Here is a 19,732-nt window from a genome sequence, read left to right as displayed (position 1 = left end):
GGGACCTTGAAATTGCATCAGGGTACTTGGTTACTAGGTACTACAAGCGAAAGATCCAGACTGTAGTGTTTCCTTTAATGGACATCCCTCAAATGAAAACAGAATGAAATGAAAATGGAAAGTGTAATGTGTAAAGAACTGGCAGGAAGGGCCAGCTGATAGTGCCTCTTCTGGGACATCTGTTACACCTCAGTTCCTGTACACAGTTCCCTGGGCAGTGCCCCACATCTAGCCAGAAGGCTCCGGCCACAGAGTCTGCAGTCTTGGCTGCACCATAGTCCCTTTCTAATCCCTTCTCCCCTCCCACATCTGCAGTTTCAAGTTACAGATACAAGAGGTAAAAGGCTAATTATTTTTGTCTGTTTCTGATGAACAGATTAACACAGTGACCATGTCCCATCAGAAGATGCATCCTGGATGCAATTTATTTCTTGTGGGAAAATTTTTCAAAAGCAAGCATCTTTTGTCTAAGCAAATTCAGTGAAATTTTAGAGTTCCTGGATTTATTTTGGGGTTGAAGTACTTTTATCTGATTGTTTATTGTGGTCAGTACTTCTGTACCACTTTTTAGAGACCATCTCTTGTGAGTAGTGCTTCTTTTAGATTTGCACGCAGATGCACACATACGTGCTTACACATGTGTGCACGCACACACACACATACACGCAGATGCATACACACATACACAGAAACTGAAGTGTGCATAGTTCCTTAACCACTAAATAATTAACAGCCCAGTAATTGGAAAGCAACCGAACTCATATCCAAGAAGCAGTATTATAATTGGCCGGAACGGTTTTATTCTTCCCCTCCTTTTTTTTGGTTTTCTGCTAACATTTTTGATTTGATGAATCTGGGAACAATATTATTATTTGGGAGGGAAGTCTTTTTTATAGCAAGAGCATTGAAGTGTTAACACACATAGATGTATATTTTTGTGAACTTGTTTTGAGAGTGACTAGTTGTTCTTGGTGTGTTTTATTTTTGGGTGCAGTGTATAAGTGGTAAGGGCCATCACGAGTTTTTTTTTTTTTTTAAGATTTAATTTATTTATTTGACACAGAGAGATCACAGGTATGCAGAGAGGCAGGCAGAGACAGAGGGGGAAGTGGGCTCCCTGCTGAGCAGAGAGCCTAGATGCAGGGCTCAGTTGCAGGACCCTGAGATCATAACCAGGTGCCCCATGAGTTTTTTGCTTACACTTAAAAATTGGCAATGATTCTTCTGTATAATTTTCATATGTGTGTTTCTCCCAGGAAATTAAGATAACTACTAACAGTATTAAATGTTCAGCGTATTTTTTTTCTGGTAGTATTTCTCAGGTTCTCTTACTATCAAATCCTTATGATGTAGAAGCACATGTTAAAAGAAATATTATATTTATATGCTTCTGTTTCCTCTGATCATTTCTAATTTGCTTTAACATCTTTCTGACTATTGAAGTAGCAGTGGTTTAAATATCACCTTCAGTGTGTAGAGTCTGTTTTCAGTTGAGCGTCCTCTAGGATCTGTATGCCCATACCGTTAATGCTTCAGTGTTCCAAAAATGTTTTTCATGGAGTAAGTGATGGATTTATTTCACCCTGAAAACTGTTTTGTTAGAGACTATTTATTCATTTATTTATTAGAGAGAGAGAGAGAGTTGGGGGGAGGGGCTGAGGGAGAGAGAATTTTAAGCAGGCTCCTCGCCCAGGGCAGAGCCCCACTGGGGGTTAGTCTCATGACCCTGAAATCGTGACCTGAGCCAAAACCAGAAGTCTGATGCTTAACCGACTAAGCCACTCAGGTACCCCTGTTAGAGATTTTTTAAAGAAATGCATACCTTACATTCTGGTTTTTAAAAACAGGCTGTCTAACATAATTTAAATTTTTCATCTTATATTTATTACATTTTTGAGTGATGAGTTAGTTGATGAGTGGAGTTTTGGGTTTTTGATTTTCAGTGTTAACAGACTCATGTACTTTTGTTCTTAGGTCTGGTTTTATAGTTCTGTTCCTTCTCTCCTTTACCAATGATTGTATCTGTTTAGATATGCTCAGGGCTATTGATACAAATATTCACCTGAGTTTGTTAATGATTATGTGAGAGTAGTTGCAAACAGATTCCTCTTTTATGTGAATACAGTTGCTGAAACACTGTCTTTCATGAATCCTATATGTGAATATATGCCAGATACTACCTGCATATTAACATATCACTTTCAAGATTTCTATTCTCTTAAAGATAAGAAATGTGATTGTGCTTTGCGTTTTTTTCTTTGAACAAAATAATTATCTTATTTAGCAGAATTCCTTACTAGATGAGCCAGGAAGTTTAGATTGTGTATTTTTAATCCCAGTACGGTTAAAAGTTAGATAGAATTTGTTCCATGGCTCACATTGTTATTTACATTTTAGAATATGTACAATATGTATTATTAGAGAGCATGCGTGTGTGCGTGAGCACGAGGGGCAGAGGGAGAGAGGGAGAGATAATCTCAAGCAGACTTGTCGCTCAGAGAAGTGGGGCTCGATCTCATAATGCGGAGATCACAACCTGAGCCAAAACCAAATCTGAGTCCAACGCTGTCTGCTGTACCACCCAGGTGCCCCTGTATGATATTTTATTTAAGAATACTGGGATAATAGACTGGTGACCCACTGTCACCTTAAGTGTTACTCTGATTTTTGGTTTCACTGCCTTTATTCTAATATGTAGTTTTCAGACACGAGTTACATTTAAAAAAATATAATGCTTTTTTGTATTTATAGATATGCCTCTTCATGTCCGACGAAGCAGTGACCCAGCTTTAATTGGCCTTTCAACTTCCATTAGTGATAATAATTTTTCTTCTGAAGAGCCTTCACGGAAAAACCCCACACGCTGGTCAACAACAGCTGGCTTCCTTAAGCAAAACACTGCTGGTAGCCCTAAAACCTGTGACAGGAAGGTAACCATTTCTGTTTTGTGTCTTCTTCGTGTCAGTGGTGAATGTCAACTGCTGACTGGGTCCTTTGCTTCTAGCGTGTCTTCTCTGTGGCCCTTTGTGTGTGTGTGTGTGTGTGTGTGTGTGTGTGTGTGTGTCAACTTTTCCCTCAAAGTTTAGATGACTTCCTATTTTATATTGCCCTTGCATTTTATAGTAAAATTCATGTTATGTATTTATTTATTTATCCATTTTTAATAGATAATGTATTTATGATTAACAATGAAGACTCTTTTGACTTGAAATGTATACATGTAACATCCCTCACCTACTTTGTCTCCTAGTTGTCCTCTTTCTCTTTGGGGGCAATCCCCTTACTAGCCTTTTGCATGTCCTTGCAAAGATGTTTTACACATGTGTGAGCAGATATTCATATTGGTTCCTGAGGTACATTAAAGAAATTACAGCATTATGGACTTTTAAGGATAAAGGTAGAATCCATAGTCTAACTACTCTATTGATAATTTTTTCTTCCTAGAGAAAGGAAGTGTACTGCCTAGTCTTAATAACATTTTCTTCTTTGAGCCAATTTAGTTCAGTCCATGACCTAATTTATTTAGTCTAAAAGAATAAACTTTATTCTATTTTTTCAATTTGTTTCTTAATGCTCTTTGTCCTATATTCCTACAGAGCCCTTATAATCCCTTTCTGTTATATCTCTGTGCTTTCACTCAGTGAGCTTTAAGTTGTGTTTATTTTTATTGCTGATTCTGTTGAGTCTCAGTAAACATCTATTGAATGAGTTAATATTTTTTTCAATGCAGCAATAATAGAGCACCATGTGTTTGTTGAATTGTACTAATAACATGTTAATATGGAAGTGAGTATAGCTTGATGTTTGCTTGATTTATCCTTTGCATTTATTGGAAAGTGCCAGTTTTAAAATTTCCTTACTTGTTGCATTTCTACAAACACTCATTTGTAGTAGTTCATTTCTGGGGCGGGGCGGGGGGGGGGCGGATATAGAGAACACCTAGAGTACCTTAACTGAGAAGAATCTTCCAGGAAAGATTTCACTTTTCTGAAATACTTCATCATGTATTTGATGAGGAATCAAGTTGGAGTGTCTTCTCATTGAGACCAGCTTGGAATTTTAGCATGCTTGACCATGAAGTAAACCATCCAAAGAAGCAGTATCCAACTTATGAATAAGCCTCATGACATTTAATTTGTGTTCAGAATAGATTTTATTTACATTGATATTTAGAAGTGTATAAACAAGTAAAGTTGACAGTTTTAAAAAAGCACTATTAGAAAGGTTTTCGCATGGTTTACGGAGAGTAATCAGAAGTCATTGAGGTAATCAGGATTTTCTTTCTAATTCCTTCAACATCTTGGGTAGGTGAGTCAGCTTCAGTTGTACAAACAGAACTACAGTGGCTGTTTTAAACATAAACAAACGAACTTCATACTTAGAATTGGAGTCTCAGAAAATCATTGGAAGAGCTTGAAGAGCGGGCCGTAGGCTGGGCCTCTTCCAGGACTTCCTGAACCATGCAGTCCTGCACGTCTGCCTGGGAAGGAAGTGACCTGGGTCCGTCCCCTGCATCTGCCCACCGAATGCTAACAGCCTGTCTCCAGGTGTGCTCACCCTGCTGCTTGCCACTTGTGCAGCTGGGAACTGAACCCAGAAATGTCTCAGCAACCTCCATTCTCTCCATCAGCAGCCCGGGACAGTTCTTCCCTCTTCCACAACCACCACCTTCCACAACCGGCTCTTGAGTCCAGATGCGCAAAACGCTGTTTGCCTCTGGATCCTTACCTGCAGGGGAGGTTTAGGAAGTTGATTTTAGTCTTCCAGCTGTAGCAGAGGGAGGCAAGCTACCAGAGGACTGTAAGGCACCCTGCCAGTGAGTCCCCTCACTCAGGTCCTAGGATTGATGATGATCTCAGAGTCCTGGGGTTGAATCCCACATTGGGCTCCCCACTTGGCGGGGAGTCTGCTTCTCCTTCTCCCTCTGCCCACTGCTCCCCCTGTTTGTACTCTTCTCTCTCTGTCTCTCTCTTTCAAATAAATAAATAAAAATCTTAAAAAAAAACCCATATCTATCATTGTAAAAAATTTGGGAAACTAATGCAATACAAAGTTAAATTATTTATAATGCTAAAATGCAGCAACACCTAGTATTAAGATAATAAGGAATATGCACCCATGGCACATACACGTACTCACGTACACACATATATACCCACACAGAGTTGGAGTCATACTATGTCAACATACTTGGCATCTTTATTATTTCTACTTTGTTTCATATTAGGGATTTCTCCTGGTGTGAATTTTATTGGAAAATATATATGTTATAGTGGGGCAGGGGGCAGAGGGAGAGAAGGAATTTAAACATGCTCTATTCCCAGTGTGGAATCCAACTTGGGGCTTGGTCTCACAACCTTGAGATCATGATCTGAACCAAAATCAAGACTAAGACGCTTAACTGACTGAGCCACCCAGGTGCCCCCTGAAAAATATTTTTAATGGATGCAGACTATCTCATTGTAGAATATAATTTATCATTCTTATTGTTAGACATTTATTTATACTATTTTCATTTTTTTTCACATTATGAGTATAAGTGCTGTGAGACAAATTTGAATGTAGTTCTGTTTTTAAAAATGGTTATCCATTCGATAAGCTTTTTCCCACGTGAAACAGTATTTAATGTAGCCAAATGCCCACACTTTCTCACTGGAAAGATCTCAAATTCCATATACATCTTTAGATGAAATCATGTTCACATACAACGCACATAAAGGATAATACATAATGAATTTGTCCTTTGAATTATCTTTGGCTTTACTTTTCAAGTACCCATTTCCTAAGCTTGCTGTCAAAATTTTAAGCTGTTTGTATTAAGATCTGAGAGATTATCTTTTTTGTATGTGTATATCTATCTTATGTTCATTTATAAAATGATGTCCTGTATTTTTAGTATTCAAAATGGCTGATCAGTATTAACTTGATTTCCTTCTCTTGAGGCATGAGAGCTTGCCTATGCTGGATGATCTCAAGATGCTATACATTTTTATGAATATGTAGTGGTTTAGGTTTTCTATATAAATGCATGGAAATAGAGGAGTTAAGGATTCACAGTCTTGTAATGCATTGATTTTTAATATATAAAATAAGTTGACATTTTTCTATAACTCAACATGGTTAAGTGATCTCTGTTTTTTTTTTTTTTTTTTTTTTAAGATTTTATTTATTTATCGGGGTGGGGGGAGAGCGAGCACAGGCAGACAGAGTGGCAGCAGAGGCAGAGGGAGAAGCAGGCTCCCTGATGAGCAAGGAGCCCCATGTGGGACTCGATCCCAGGACGCTGGGATCATGACCCAAGCCGAAGGCAGCTGCTTAACCAGCTGAGCCACCCAGGCGTCCCAGTGATCTCTGTTTTTTTAAGTTGATGAGCAAAACACACAGTTTTGGAATGATGTCACCAGTCAGTTGAAATCTCTTATTTCTGAACGAGGCAGTTCCATTCAGGTGTGTTAAAGTGCTACCGTGTTGAACTCGCTCCTGTGGCTGAAAACCGAGGTGGGAGGTAGAGTCTTCCCAGTTCATGTAGTTATTACACTATTAAATTAGAGGGCAACATAGAATGATTTTGGTGCAACAAAACCAGATGAGAGCTTGGAGAGACCAAGGATTCTATGGGCTTCTGGATTTCTTACAGTTCTTCATTCTTTAATTTAGAAGTGACATGTAGAATAGAAGAGAGTCTTGGCTTTTTAAAAAAGTTCCTTGGAACACTGACTCACTCCTGTTGGCCAGCATTTTGTGGCTGACTGCCTTTTTCAACTCTTTTAGAGAACATTTTTTACTCATACTTAGCATGGAAAGTATATTGCTAGAAAATGTATTTTCATTTGAGATTTTGTTTAATATTTCATCTTAGGAAATAGTATTTCAATCAGTGTGAACACTTAAATCATTTTGCCACCTCTTTGGTCATCCTTATTAAGTCATTGTCCCTGCAAATAAAGTCTAAATAGTATGTGGAGAGCATTAGATTCATTCCATCAAGAACAATGTAATGAGGCACTTACAGAATCAGCCAGCCATGAAGTTTCAAGGATCAAGTCTGTGCATTATTTCATTGTGTACTCGTTGTAAGCCATTATTCCTTTCCCCCAAAGACTAAGAGCTGTTGCTTTCTAAGTAATCTGTCCCTTTCACCAACCCCCTTCCCTGCCTCACCAAAGAAAATTTACAAAGGTAGATGAAAACAAAGGTGGCATTAAGAATATATCTTGAGGGGCGCAGTGGGTTAAAACCTGTGCATTTGGCTCAGGTCATGATCCCAGGGTCCTGTGATCGAGCCCCACGTTGGTCTCTGTGCTCAGCAGGGAGCCTGCTTCCCTCCTCTCTCTGTCTGCCTCTCTGCCTACTTGTGATCTCTGTCAAATAAATGAATGAAATCTTAAAAAAAAAAAAAAAGAAAAAAACATATCTTGATGTAAGGGGAAGAAAGTTGTAAGACAACATTTTATATTAGCATCAGTGTCTTGTAAATTTTTATTTTTAAAGTTCTTAAGAGACTTTAGAAGATTTCTGACACCCTGGATTTATTATTTCTTAGTTGCTTGACATGTTTGGTATCTGTCCAGTACTCCTCATATACACAAGCTCCTGGAAGAGTTGCTGTCTTAATTGTCTTTGTCATCTTTTTTTCTGTTCATTAGAAGAGTTAGGAGATATTTCTTTTAACTTTAGAAAAATACTTACAGAAACATTTCTGTAGTATATTTTAAGATTTCCCCATAGTCTTTTTCTTATAATACTACTGTTTGCTCTTTGCATTTATAAAGTAATGAAAAGTATAAAGAAGCAAGTAAGTAATTTGGAATGGTGTAGATAAGTGTTATTGACAGTCTGGTGTATTGACTTGGGACCCTGGAGCAGAGCTCTGTATAGTTGGTGGCTGTCCCTATTACCAGTGGGGAATCATCCAGTGAACATGGTTTAATTTCTTGACTTTTTTTTTTTCTAATTTTGTCTTATATTGAGAGCATTTTCCCATGTCATAAATATAGATAGCTTGCATAATGTTCTTTTATGTACTGATTTTTTTTTTTTTTTTGTAGTTGGTGTCTATTGTTTTATTTGGTGACTTTCCTGTTGCTTGACATTTATACTTCGCCAATTTTTTTTTCTCTCTAATAAGTAACCTTTAGAAGTACCCTTCAAAAAAGATCCTAATATATTAATTTATATTGACATCTCTTATTATTTTCTTAGAACAGATTCCTGAAGTAGGCTTATTTGACCAAAGGAATGGATATTTTTAAAGCTACTGATAATTGTTTCTCATACATTCATGACTAATAAAGTGTGAAGTACTTATGTTGTATAAAGCACTGCGAGGAGGCCCAGATGGAGTGAGCGATAGAGGATAAAGAAAAAGAAGCAAGTGGTACTGTTCCTGAGTTCTGGAACTTACTATCGTACTATAGATGTTAATGGCTCCCATTTGGCTCTGCATCAGAATCACCTGTGAACTTTAAAAAGATGAAATACACTTGTAGTGATGGATTCATTTACCTATTTCAGGAGATTTGTGTGTTTACTTAAAGCTGCTTTACTGACTTCAGGGCACAGTCTTTTTTTTTTTTTTGAGAACTGAAGTTCAGCTGAAAAGGAAGTGTGTTTGTTTGCCTGTTAGGAGAGGGTAAATAAGAGTATTATGTCTATTTTGAGATGTCTTCTTTTAGGCTAATTTTCCTATCATAGCAGAATAGAGTCTGGAACATTTACCGCATTTGGTTTTGTGATATTTCACTTCTCATACTTAGATTGCTCAAATTTATCATTTTTAATCAAAAGTCCATTAAAATGAAAAATTTTTTTGAGTTTTAAATAAAAGTAATCTAACAACTTGCTGCGATGTTGGGTCCTATCCTGTCCGTGCCCACCTAGAATCGGACTTATCTTTTCTAAATAGAAGCTCTGATACAAGTAGTGTACCTGTCTCTCCTTCCTTGGCATATTGTCCTCCACCCCCAATCTTAGTTGAAAGTGCATTTCAATACATCGGGTCAAGGCACCGTGTTCCCATTATCATGTGTGAAGTCACCAATGCTAATTCAGACACAAGGGACTTCCAGAAAGTGCCCACTCCTTGTTTTATTCAGAGTCTATTGGCGGTTTCTATGCTGACAGTGTACTAGTTAACATTGGCTCCTACCTCATGATACTCTAAAATAGCCGCTTGCTTGCTCATTCATTCATTCATCTTTTACAGAGTTGTAGTCTGTGTTTACCTCTTTATTTGCTGCCTCATCCCTCTTCTCAACCATTTGGCTTCGGAGTCGCTGCTTCTCCTTTCTGCTTTCTAACGCAGAAGTCCAGTCATATTGGTACATTTGAGTATGCTCTTTCATTTTTAAGCTAGTACGTTTGACCAGGTGGCTATTGAAAAACATTGTCTGTCTTTTGTCATTTGTGAGCCAATCGTAGAGGTTAGCTAGTTACAGTAATCATCTAAAAACCTCAAAGGATGAGCTGAGATCATCCCCTAAAACCACATGTTTCCTCTGCGAGAGACCTATAGCTATGTTTAATTTTCTGGGGCATTAGCTTCAAGGGAGATCCAACTGAGACTTAAATGTTAGACCGTTCTGCTGCAACATTTGTATTTCCCGTTAAAGGCCTCTGAAACTATAAATTTCACCCTCCTATTTTGCATATTAAAAGATCTTCATTTGATTGCAGTACAGTTGTGTGCTTTTAGTAAGTGATGGTTATAATCATTTCTACAATAGGCTGGCTTCAACTGCCAAGAGCACCTAGTAAGAGTTGTTAATAACCTGGTCTCATCTATTTCTGTGTCACCGGTAGGGATATAATCTATCTTCACTTGCTTTGAATATTATAATTTGTGTTCAAAGTTATAAAATCCTAAGGTGCTATTGAGAAAATTTTTGAGCCTGGATGTGGTATTTTTAGAGTTCACAAACCATTCCAGAAATGTGAAAATCTTTATTGAGTACCCTCAAAGTTACATAGGATAGAGGGGGAAATGAATGCGTTACACCTGTTTTTCTTGATTTGGGGGGAGAGAACTGAGAAATGACATTGATTGACTTATATTGAACAAACATTTGCATGGCTTTTATACACTTAAAAATATTTTGGCCTTATTTCATCTTTTTTTTTTTTTATAAGATATGTGTTTTTTTTTTTTAAGATTTTATTTATTTATCAGAGAGAGAGAGAGGGGGAGAGAGCGAGCACAGGCAGACAGACTGGCAGGCAGAGGCAGAGGGAGAAGCAGGCTCCCTGCTGAGCAAGGAGCCCGATGTGGGACTCGATCCCAGGACACTGGGATCATGACCTGAGCCGAAGGCAGCTGCTTAACCAACTGAGCCACCCAGGCGTCCCCTTATTTCATCTTTTTAACTTGGTTTTTGTTTTTAATCTTTGATACTTTGGCTTATAAGCCTAGTTCCTTCAAGTCACAAAGTTAGATGTAGTCACTTCAGGTCCTGCTGTTAACAGAAAAAGTAGAGGATGGGACCGCTCAGGGCCAGAGCCCTCTGCCACTTGCATTCTAGCTGCTCTGGCAAACTTGGTTTTAATTTGCACGGATTCCAGGTGCCCTTGTGTTCCCATCTGCCTTTAGAGAAGTGCATTTCAGTCAAGGTTTTTTGCAGTGTGGGGGTAGAAGTGGTTTCCATCGATCTCATCCCTAAACTGTATCCATTTTTGAGGTTTTTGATATTTTCACATAATCATAGCCACGTTGTCTTGAGTACTTCTTGTCAGAGAATGTGATTGGTGTGTTACATGATATATCTCATTTAATCCTCCTCTACTGTATAAGTGTGGTTGGTGTTCCCATTTTATTGATGAAGAGGTAAAGCCAAGAGGTTAAATAGGTCACCTAATAGTTAAGCCAGCTGTTCAGTGATAAAGTTGTGATGTGAATCTCGATTTTGCAGTTTCAGATTCTGCTTTTGACAAGTATCTTCCCACATCTCAACATGCTTACAGACTTTATACACTGCCCAGTTATTTAATTTTTAAATTTTTTAATTAAGATTTACTTATTTATTTAGAGAGTGTATGTGCATGCCTGCATGAGCAGGGAGGTGCAGAGGGAGAGGAAGAGAGAATCCCCATGCTGAGTGCAGAGCCTGACTCCCCACTGATCCCACGACCCTAAAATCATGACCTAAGCCCAAATCAGAAAGTTGGACTATTAACTGACTGAGCCACCCAGGGGTCCCTGCCAATGTTCATTTAGTTGAACAATTTAAACTGTAAAATATTTCACAATAACCTTTTTATTTTTATCTCCTTTAAGTCTTTCTGTTATACATGAATATAAGAATAATGAGCATGTGTTTATTATTAGATCTGGCATATTTTGGTAAAACCTCACCAAGTCTGTATTATATCTTAACATCTTAGTCTTAAGTAAAAGTATGCTGGCTTCATGAATATCTGTACTAATAATGTGATTATGTTAACTGATCTCCATTTCTGCCCCCTTTTTGAGGAATTCTTTGTGTTCGTCTATTTTCTCTAATCCTTGTGTTTGATATTATTATTATTGAGAATTTATATATTTGGCCTTCTTCTTGATATTTTATGTGCATTAGTGACAGCAGAGAAAATAAAGATATAGTTGGACTGTAATCCAAAGACCAAAATAAATATCCATAAGACTATACTGATACTAATAAATGACTAAATAAAAAGTGAATGGGAAAAAAGGGGACAAATTTTCTTACAGAAGAATTCTAAATAGTAGAAGTAATATGTCCCCCTCCAGAAGGTGGGGATCTTAATTCCCCTCTTTTTGAGAATTGGCTGTACTTAATACTTGTTTCCTAAGAAGAGAGGAAGGAATGTGAAAAATACTAACTTTATAGTGGAGAAGTGACAGACTTACCTTAACCAGGTGACCAAGGTTAATATCACTAATGATAAGTCATGGTGATATTGTGAACCCTTGAAATGGTACAATGGCATGGACATTTCACCTCAGTGGAGTTTTCCCCAGACCTCATAACTCCAGTTTAATTGTAAGGAATCTCAGGACAAACCAAAAACCGAGGGCCATTCTATGAGATACCTCACCAGTATTCTTCAAGAATATTGTGGTCATAAAAAAAATTAGGAAGGACTGAAAAACTGTCCCAGGTCAGAGGAGATTAAGGGGATGTGAGGATTTAATACAATTTGGGATCCTGGCATGAAACAAGGGCATTAGTGGGGGTTGGGGGGAACAGATGGATTGCAAATACATCTGTTAGTGTAGTTAATAGTATTGTATCAGTGTTGATTTCTTAGTTTGGACAACTATACCAAGGTTATGTAAGATGTTAACATTGGAGGAAGTTGGGTGAAGAGTGGGTAGGGACTCTACTATTTTCACAACTTTTCAGGAAATCTAAATTTTTTTCCATCCCAAGAAGTCTTTAAAACCCAGTTTTCCAAGGCATATGGTGTCACCCACATTTTGGGCTGAGAATTAGAGATAGCAGTTCAGGCACAGGTACCTGGCATGTGTGGAACCAGGACTCAGCCACAGATCTCTGTGAACCCTTGAACACACCTGGTCATTGTCAGAGATGTATTTTTCTCTTTGGAAATGAGTTCTTTTTTTAAAAAAAAAAAAAGGTTTTATGTATTTATTTGACAGAGATCACAAGTAGGCAGAGAGGCAGGCAGAGAGAGGGGGAAGCAGGCTCCCTGCTGAGCAGAGAATGCAATTTGGGGCTCAGTCCCAGGACCTTGAGATCATTACCTGAGCCAAAGGCAGAGGCTTAACCAACTGAGCCACCCAAGTGCCCATGGAAATGAGTTCTAATGAAAGCTTTTCAACTGATTTTATTACTAGGGATTGATGGTTGGTAGCCTTCCCTATGACAGGACTGAATTTGAGAAATGCTTACCAGTCTTACACCTGCTGCATTCTTATGGCTGGGTACTCCCACTTGTGTCTTTAATTTTTGTCGAGTCATTCTGCTACAACAGCTGTTTTGTTGTCCCTTTATTCAAATTGTTAAGGTTTTGAGGGGGAGACAGAAGGGGGTTTCAATAAGAAGTACTCCAAATTTTCTGGAATCATGTTTTTTAAAGTTGGGATTTTCAGTTATCATTCAGGAAGAAAAATAGATTCCTTGAAAATTAATATCCAGCTTAGAGAACACGATTTTTCTGCTGATAGATAGGAGAGAAGGACTTAATTCTTTAGAAGTTTGAGCTCTCAATTTCTTTATGATAAATGCTTTTTGTGTGGAGATGGAATTCTCCAGAAAAGTCATTATGATTGTATGAGGAGCATAAATAGGATGGGATTTTGATAAGTGAAAATATTTTTTCTTCGTTTTAAAAAATCTGTGGAGATATTTACCTGAGGAGGCAATTTCACAAGTAAGGGAAAAACGTTAAGAAAGTCAAATCGTCAACTGTACCTAGGGATTTGCACAGAAATTACTCAGTTGTTTGTTAATCTGCTCAGTTCATTGAAGTTATGATTGTACACTGAAAAAAATAAGAAGGGAGTGCTAATATTTACATTGGCAGGCTAGTTATGTAGCTAGTTATCTTGATTTTCCAAGTTTTAGTGATTTCTTTGAATATATATATATATTGCTTTTAAATTAACATGAAGAACATTTAGGTAAATAAAAAAAATTCATGTTGCACATTTAGATAATGTGTAAGATTGTAGATATTTTGGGATTAGGCAACTACTCTAAGTATTTTACTTTCTCCCTTTCATTCCCTGGCATCTGTTCCCTTCATCTCTTGGTGTTGTGCAAATTGCTCCTGATGCAAAATGCTATTGTTATTTATAATTTTAGCATGGCAATACAAACGTTTAGAGGTACATGTTTTTGAAAGAAAATGAAATGTGGATAGGTATTTCTTGCTGTCAAAATAAGAAATATGTAGCACTTTCTAAAATGTTTTAAAATTGTTTCAGATTTAAATGTGTTTTTCAGAGTCAAGCAGCATTAGTCAAATGTTGCTCTTCATTTTTATTGTAGTTTTGGAAAATGAGCCAGGCTCTTCAAAATGTAACCTGACCTGAAATACTTATATTTATTTTGTTTGTATACACTTGCCTTTGTTGAAAGAGCAGGGTAGGGACACCTGGGTGGCTCCATCTTCAACTTGGGTCATGATCCCTGGATCCTGGGATCGAGCCCTGTATAGGGCTCCCTGCTTGGCAGGAAGCCTGCTTCTCTCTCTCCCACTCCCCCTCCTTGTGTTCCCTCTCTCACTGAGTCTCTCTCTGTCAAAGAAATAAAAAATAAAAAAAAAAAATCTTAAAAAAAAAAAAAAGAACAGGGTAAAAAATGGTGGTCTCTTTTCTCCATTCATTATACTTTCTGATTGTGGAATGCCTGTGGCCATATGGCAATTGGGTGACATTTTTGTTTTGTTTTTTGTCTTTGAGAGAGACAGAGGGAAAGAGAATATGAATCCTAAGCAGGTTTCACAGCCAGGGTAGAGCTGGATGGGGCTCTATGCCACAATCCTGAGATCATGAGTTGAGATCAAGAGTCTGGTGCTTAACCGACTGAGCCGCCGAGGTGCCCTAGTCATGTTGGTTTTTATGAAGTACTGGGCAAGAAATAAAATGGCAGCGCCTATTATCACTGCTTCCCTTGAAGTTATTTCCCTTAGTTCCTCAGAATCCAGATGGGGATAATGTTTTTGTAATTTGAAAAATACTAAACTATCCTTCCAGGCTACCTTCTCCTTATGTTCTTACTGATGTTTTCAAAGGATAAAGGAGATAATCCCAGTTATACCTGGAAAGAGATTGTTTTAAAACCATTTAAATAAATAAATAAAAAAAATTTATTTGAGAGAGAGAGAGAGAGAGAAGGAGGGCATGTATACGAGCACACATGGGCACGCCTGAGTATGTAGGGGCAGGGGTGGAGAGGGAGAGAATCCTCAGACTGACTCCCTGTGGAGCATGGAGCCCGGTATGAGGCTCTGTCTTGAAATCTGTGGGATCACAGCCTGGGCTGAAACGAAAAGTTGGTCACTTAGGGATTGAGCCACCCAGGTGCCCCAATTTAAAACCATTTTAAAGCAAACATTTTACTCCTAATTATTCCTGAGACTAGGCAGTGTTTATCAGGGAGCCAACCATCTCTCTTGTAAATATAATTTGTGATACAAGATTATATATTGGCTTTGCCCTAGTTTATGTACAAGAACTCAAGGGATACTTTTCTGTTGGGAGAGGGTCATTTTGTGGGAATGGCTGGATCTCAGAAATTACCATCGTTACCCAGGTAAACCACGGTTCCTGGTTTATCGCATGAGAGTTAGAATTCATTGCTCAGACATTGGACATTGAAATGGGTAGATAAAACCCTGGGAACTGGTTACTCACCCTCATCTCCACAGAACATTTGTTGCAACTTCTCTCAGCCTCTGTTTCTGCTTTTTAGATGGTAAGAGGTTAAGCTGAATAGTCTCTCACTTTTCTCCTTCCAGATTTAAAAATCTGGATCTAAAGTTTTTCACGGTATTCTGAACTGTTGAGATGGATTAAAAACAACGGAAGAAAGAGGTTCAAATAAATAGCCTGAATGAGGCTGAGTTTTGCTGATCTCTTTCCTCTTAGATATCCTTGTCTGCTCCATGACCAGTTCTGGTGGCTTCAGAGAAATCTGTGCCCTCATGGTCACCTCTGGAAATGTCACGGCCTTTGTAAGTTGGCCTGCATCTCTGTGAGATATTTGGCCGACTGGTTTTCATAACGGATCCCTTAATGTTGATACCCAGTGCAGGTCGGTGCTCTGGGGGGTTATTTTTCTTATCTGATGTTACAGCAGTTACTGAGTTACTGGTTAGTTGCAAGTTGTGAGTAAAACTAAAATGTTATACTTCTGGTTTTGTCAGCATACCAACCAGAAGGATTTGGTCCGTGACAGGAAACTTACTTGCAAATTAATCATGATTTTCAAATGTGTACTTTCTGTAGAGTTCCAAACAAGAATTTTTTCCCCTGGCATATTCAGCATTCTTGAGTGTCCCACTGATCTAAATGGAATTCTGTGATCTAGAAGCTACTGAACACATGTTGTAAAGACTGCAAAGACAGATTTTTCAGGTCAGAATGAATTTTAAGAACTTTGTACGTTTAATATTTCAAAGGGAAAAAAACTAGTAAAATTTGATGTACATTATCGGAGTTTTGATTTTGCACAATAATAAAAATAAAATCTGCTTGGATAAGTCATTTTCAATTTTTGCTGCTAATTCTTCAAAATTTAAACTCAGTTTAGAATGGAAAAATAGAGGTGTAAAAATAAATTATGTGTTAATGAAATTTGAGCTACAGAGGTACTCTAATAAATGTTTTGGCATTCAGAAATATCTGCATTTTGGTGTTTTTTCATTTTTAAAAAGTTACAGTATCAGTATAATCAATGTCTCATCACAAATTGTACCACACCTTAGTAGACTATCACTAATGATATGTAGCCTACTAATAGAATTTTGACAGAAACATATGGATGTTTGAATTTCCTCTTTGTCTTGTCATAATTCTGTTCCAGAGTAAGAACAGATTTGTAGGTACAGACTCCTTCTTTTATCTCTTTAGCCCTTTCATTAATGAATAAGAATGTGGTGGGGTGCCTGGGTGGCTCAGTGGGTTAAAGCCTCTGCTTTCAGCTCAGGTCATGATCCCGGGGTCCTGGGTTCGAGCCCCACATCAGGCGCTCTGCTCAGCAGGGAGCCTGCTTCCCTTCCTCTCTCTGCCTGCCTCTCTGCCTACTTGTGATCTCTTTCTGCCAAATAATAATTTTTAAAAAATGATTAAGAATGTGGAAGAAATCAATTACCTAAAAGGAGAGTAGGAGATACCTATCTGTCTACCCACCAAAAAAGTGATTATACTTTTTTATATATGCAGGAATTACAGAGAATATGGGCTTAGCTAATATGGAGATGAATTTCCTTGACCTCAGATCAGTAACACAGGGGGCATTTCATGTAGGATATTGGTCACCGTGGATTTCAAATAAAGTTCATTATACAGCCATGTGTCTGGGATAAGTGGTGATAATACTGTGTTTGGAATAAAACCCTATGTTTCTTTATTTAAAAAAGTATATTAATAGGCATGTAGTTGGTTTAAATGGACAGTGATGGCCAAACCTTCTGCCTTCATTTACAGGTTGTTTATTGAATCTATTATTTTTTGTGTGAGTCAGTTTATTCCCAATCCCATGTCTCTCTCTCTCTCTTTTTTTTTTTTTTTCTTTCTCATTTATTAACTAGAGGACGATTTGAAGGTCAGAAAAGTACATTGATAAAAATCCTATTTACAGACCATTTTATGGTTGCTTTCTTCTGCTACGCGTTAGCCTTGGCCTTGCTTCCAAGGTCATGCTCTGATATAGCTATCAGGAAGCACACAAGGTAAACTCTGGGCATAGAGACCAGAATGGGTCTGTTATATTGACCCAACAATGTGATTACTGGTAATTGGTACAAACTTTATGTAATTAAAAAAAAAATTCTAAACCATCATTACTAATTTCACTTCAGTCTTATAATTTCAGGTTAGACATTCTGAAAATAGTTTCTTTGGTGTTTGTGTATCATTTCTTAGGGAAATGATAACACAGAAAATTGAGTTCTAGGATTGCTGAGTTGAAAAATAGTTATAAACTTAAAATCTGAAAACTGCATGGGGATATTTGAAACCATAGGATGCTTATATAGAGGGTACAAAAGTTAAATTTATATGCACTGAACGTTCGGCATGTCAAAATGACACAATTCCTAATGGTTTTTAAAAAGGTGTTTGGAATTTTTGCATTGAAAAAAAGTAGAGCTGTAGTTGGGTTTCTTAAACTAACATAGAAATATCTGGTACTTCTGTAACGTTCTTGAAATATTCCTATATTTCTGCAACATAAGGATGTAGGCTTGCCAAGGAATCTGACCATCAGCTAAGTAGCTGTTTCTGAGAGATAAAGCTTTGGAGTTTCAGCTTAGTATGAAAGGAATAAGCTCCTATCCCAAGGCCCTGGGTGGGTTCTGTGTGGTTTCTTTTTATTGAATTGTAATTGGCTTGGGGAGGAGTGATGGGGGAGAGAGGACAGTTCCTTTCCCTATCCTGAAAGAGATTTACTGCATAACTAGGGTACTGCTACCAGGGAGCAGAAAATTAATATGCATTTCTCAGCCTGGGTGGCTTTTTGACACCTGATGATATGGCAGTACATTTAGATGATAAGGAAAATCCCTGATCACAGCAGGAACATCTGTTTTTTTCTGGCAAGAGGGAAAGTAAAGCTGAATGGCTGTTTGGGACAGCCTCATGAGTGAAGGATTAAAATTGTAATTAAAAAATAAAGGAGAGTAATTCCTTATGGTATTTTTCTTATAAAAATCGTTAGATAAAGTAGTAGTGGCTTTACTATAATAGATTATTTTTTGTCATTAGCAAATTTAATAATTATTTGGATTTTGCATATTGGTACTACTGACAGATTTTTCTAAGTCTAATGAAAAAGATTTCTGTTTTTATTTTGGAAAACAGAAATATACAGAACGGAGGCATTAATTTGATCATAGAATGAAATAGATTTAAAGTCACATTCTCCAGTTTTTTTTTTTTAAATAAATGCAGCTCTGACTTGTTACAAAAATATTAATGGCAAAGATTTTTGTTGTTTTTTTTTTTTTTCCTTTAGGTTAGAAAGTACAGGTTTTTAAAATACATTTAACTTAAAAATGTTCACTTTTTTGGTAGCTGATGATAGTCTGATCCATTAAATATGTAGATAATCTGCATAGACATATTAAGACTACTATTTTTTTTGTCGTTGTTGTTTATACATCTACGACATTCCTTTCTTTCAAAAACAAATGAAGGAAATGCCTTCATACTTCGTCTTTAAAATTTTTTTAACTTTTATTTTTTATTTAAAAATGGGAACATAGGAATGCAAACTCACAAATAAACTAAGAGAAAATTCTTTTCAAAAATAAATTAACATATATAATTTGGAAGAAGAAAGCAGTATGTTTATCAATATGTCCTGTCAGGCACTCCTACTCAAAGTTCACATAGGTAGTGAGTTTAGGTTCATTGCTAATCAGAATCAATGAGTTCGGGAATGTTTTGAGAAATGCTCATCAGATCTTTCGGAGTTCAAATATTTCAATGTCAGTGCAATGCTTATAATGAGTTTTTTTTTTAAATTCTTTTTTGTGTTTATTATTATGATCTCTCATAGCTGCTTCTTCTGTTAAGTACATTAAATATTTGCTGTATACCTACTTTCCGAAAGGCTCAGTGCTGGACATCATGGGTAGGGGTAGGAAGATGGTCCTTTCTCCAAAGCTTACAATGTAGTTGGGTTTGCTAGAGGATATGGCATTTATTTATTTAAAAAACTTTATTTTCATTTAAATTAATTAACATATGATATATTATTGGTTTCAGAGGTGGAGGTCAGTGATTCATCAGTCTTATATAATTCCCAGTGCTCATTACATCACATGTCCTGCTTAATGTCTGTCACCCAGTTACCCCTCCCTCCCCCACCTCCCTCCTCTCCAGTTTGTTTCCCATGATTAAGAGTCTCTTACATTTTATCTCCCTCTCTGATTTCATCTCGTTTTATTTTTTCCTCTCTTGCCCCTACAATCCTTTGTTATATTTCTTAAATTCCACCTGTAAGTGAGATCATATGATAATTTTCTTTTTCTGATTGACTTATCTCGCTTGTCGCTTGTCATAATACCCTCCAGTTCCATCCATGTC

General features: G+C 37.3%; 1 protein-coding gene across 19 annotated transcripts in view; it reads left to right on the top strand.

Annotated features, from left to right (window-relative positions):
- The window catches only part of PARD3 (par-3 family cell polarity regulator), a 663,820-nt gene that overhangs the window by 301,604 nt on the left and 342,484 nt on the right, over window positions 1–19,732 (top strand). For all 19 annotated transcript variants that reach the window (XM_059184236.1, XM_059184243.1, XM_059184241.1 and 16 more), the window contains exon 4: window positions 2,752–2,930. In XM_059184236.1, the coding sequence (XP_059040219.1) occupies window positions 2,752–2,930 (179 nt within the window). The remainder of the gene's footprint in view (window positions 1–2,751; window positions 2,931–19,732) is intronic.

Source organism: Mustela lutreola, chromosome 8 (assembly GCF_030435805.1).
Source record: "Mustela lutreola isolate mMusLut2 chromosome 8, mMusLut2.pri, whole genome shotgun sequence".
Taxonomy (NCBI): Eukaryota; Metazoa; Chordata; class Mammalia; order Carnivora; family Mustelidae; genus Mustela; species Mustela lutreola.
The sequence above is the reverse complement of the archived record's forward strand: the minus strand, read 5'-3'. Positions and strand labels throughout refer to the sequence as shown.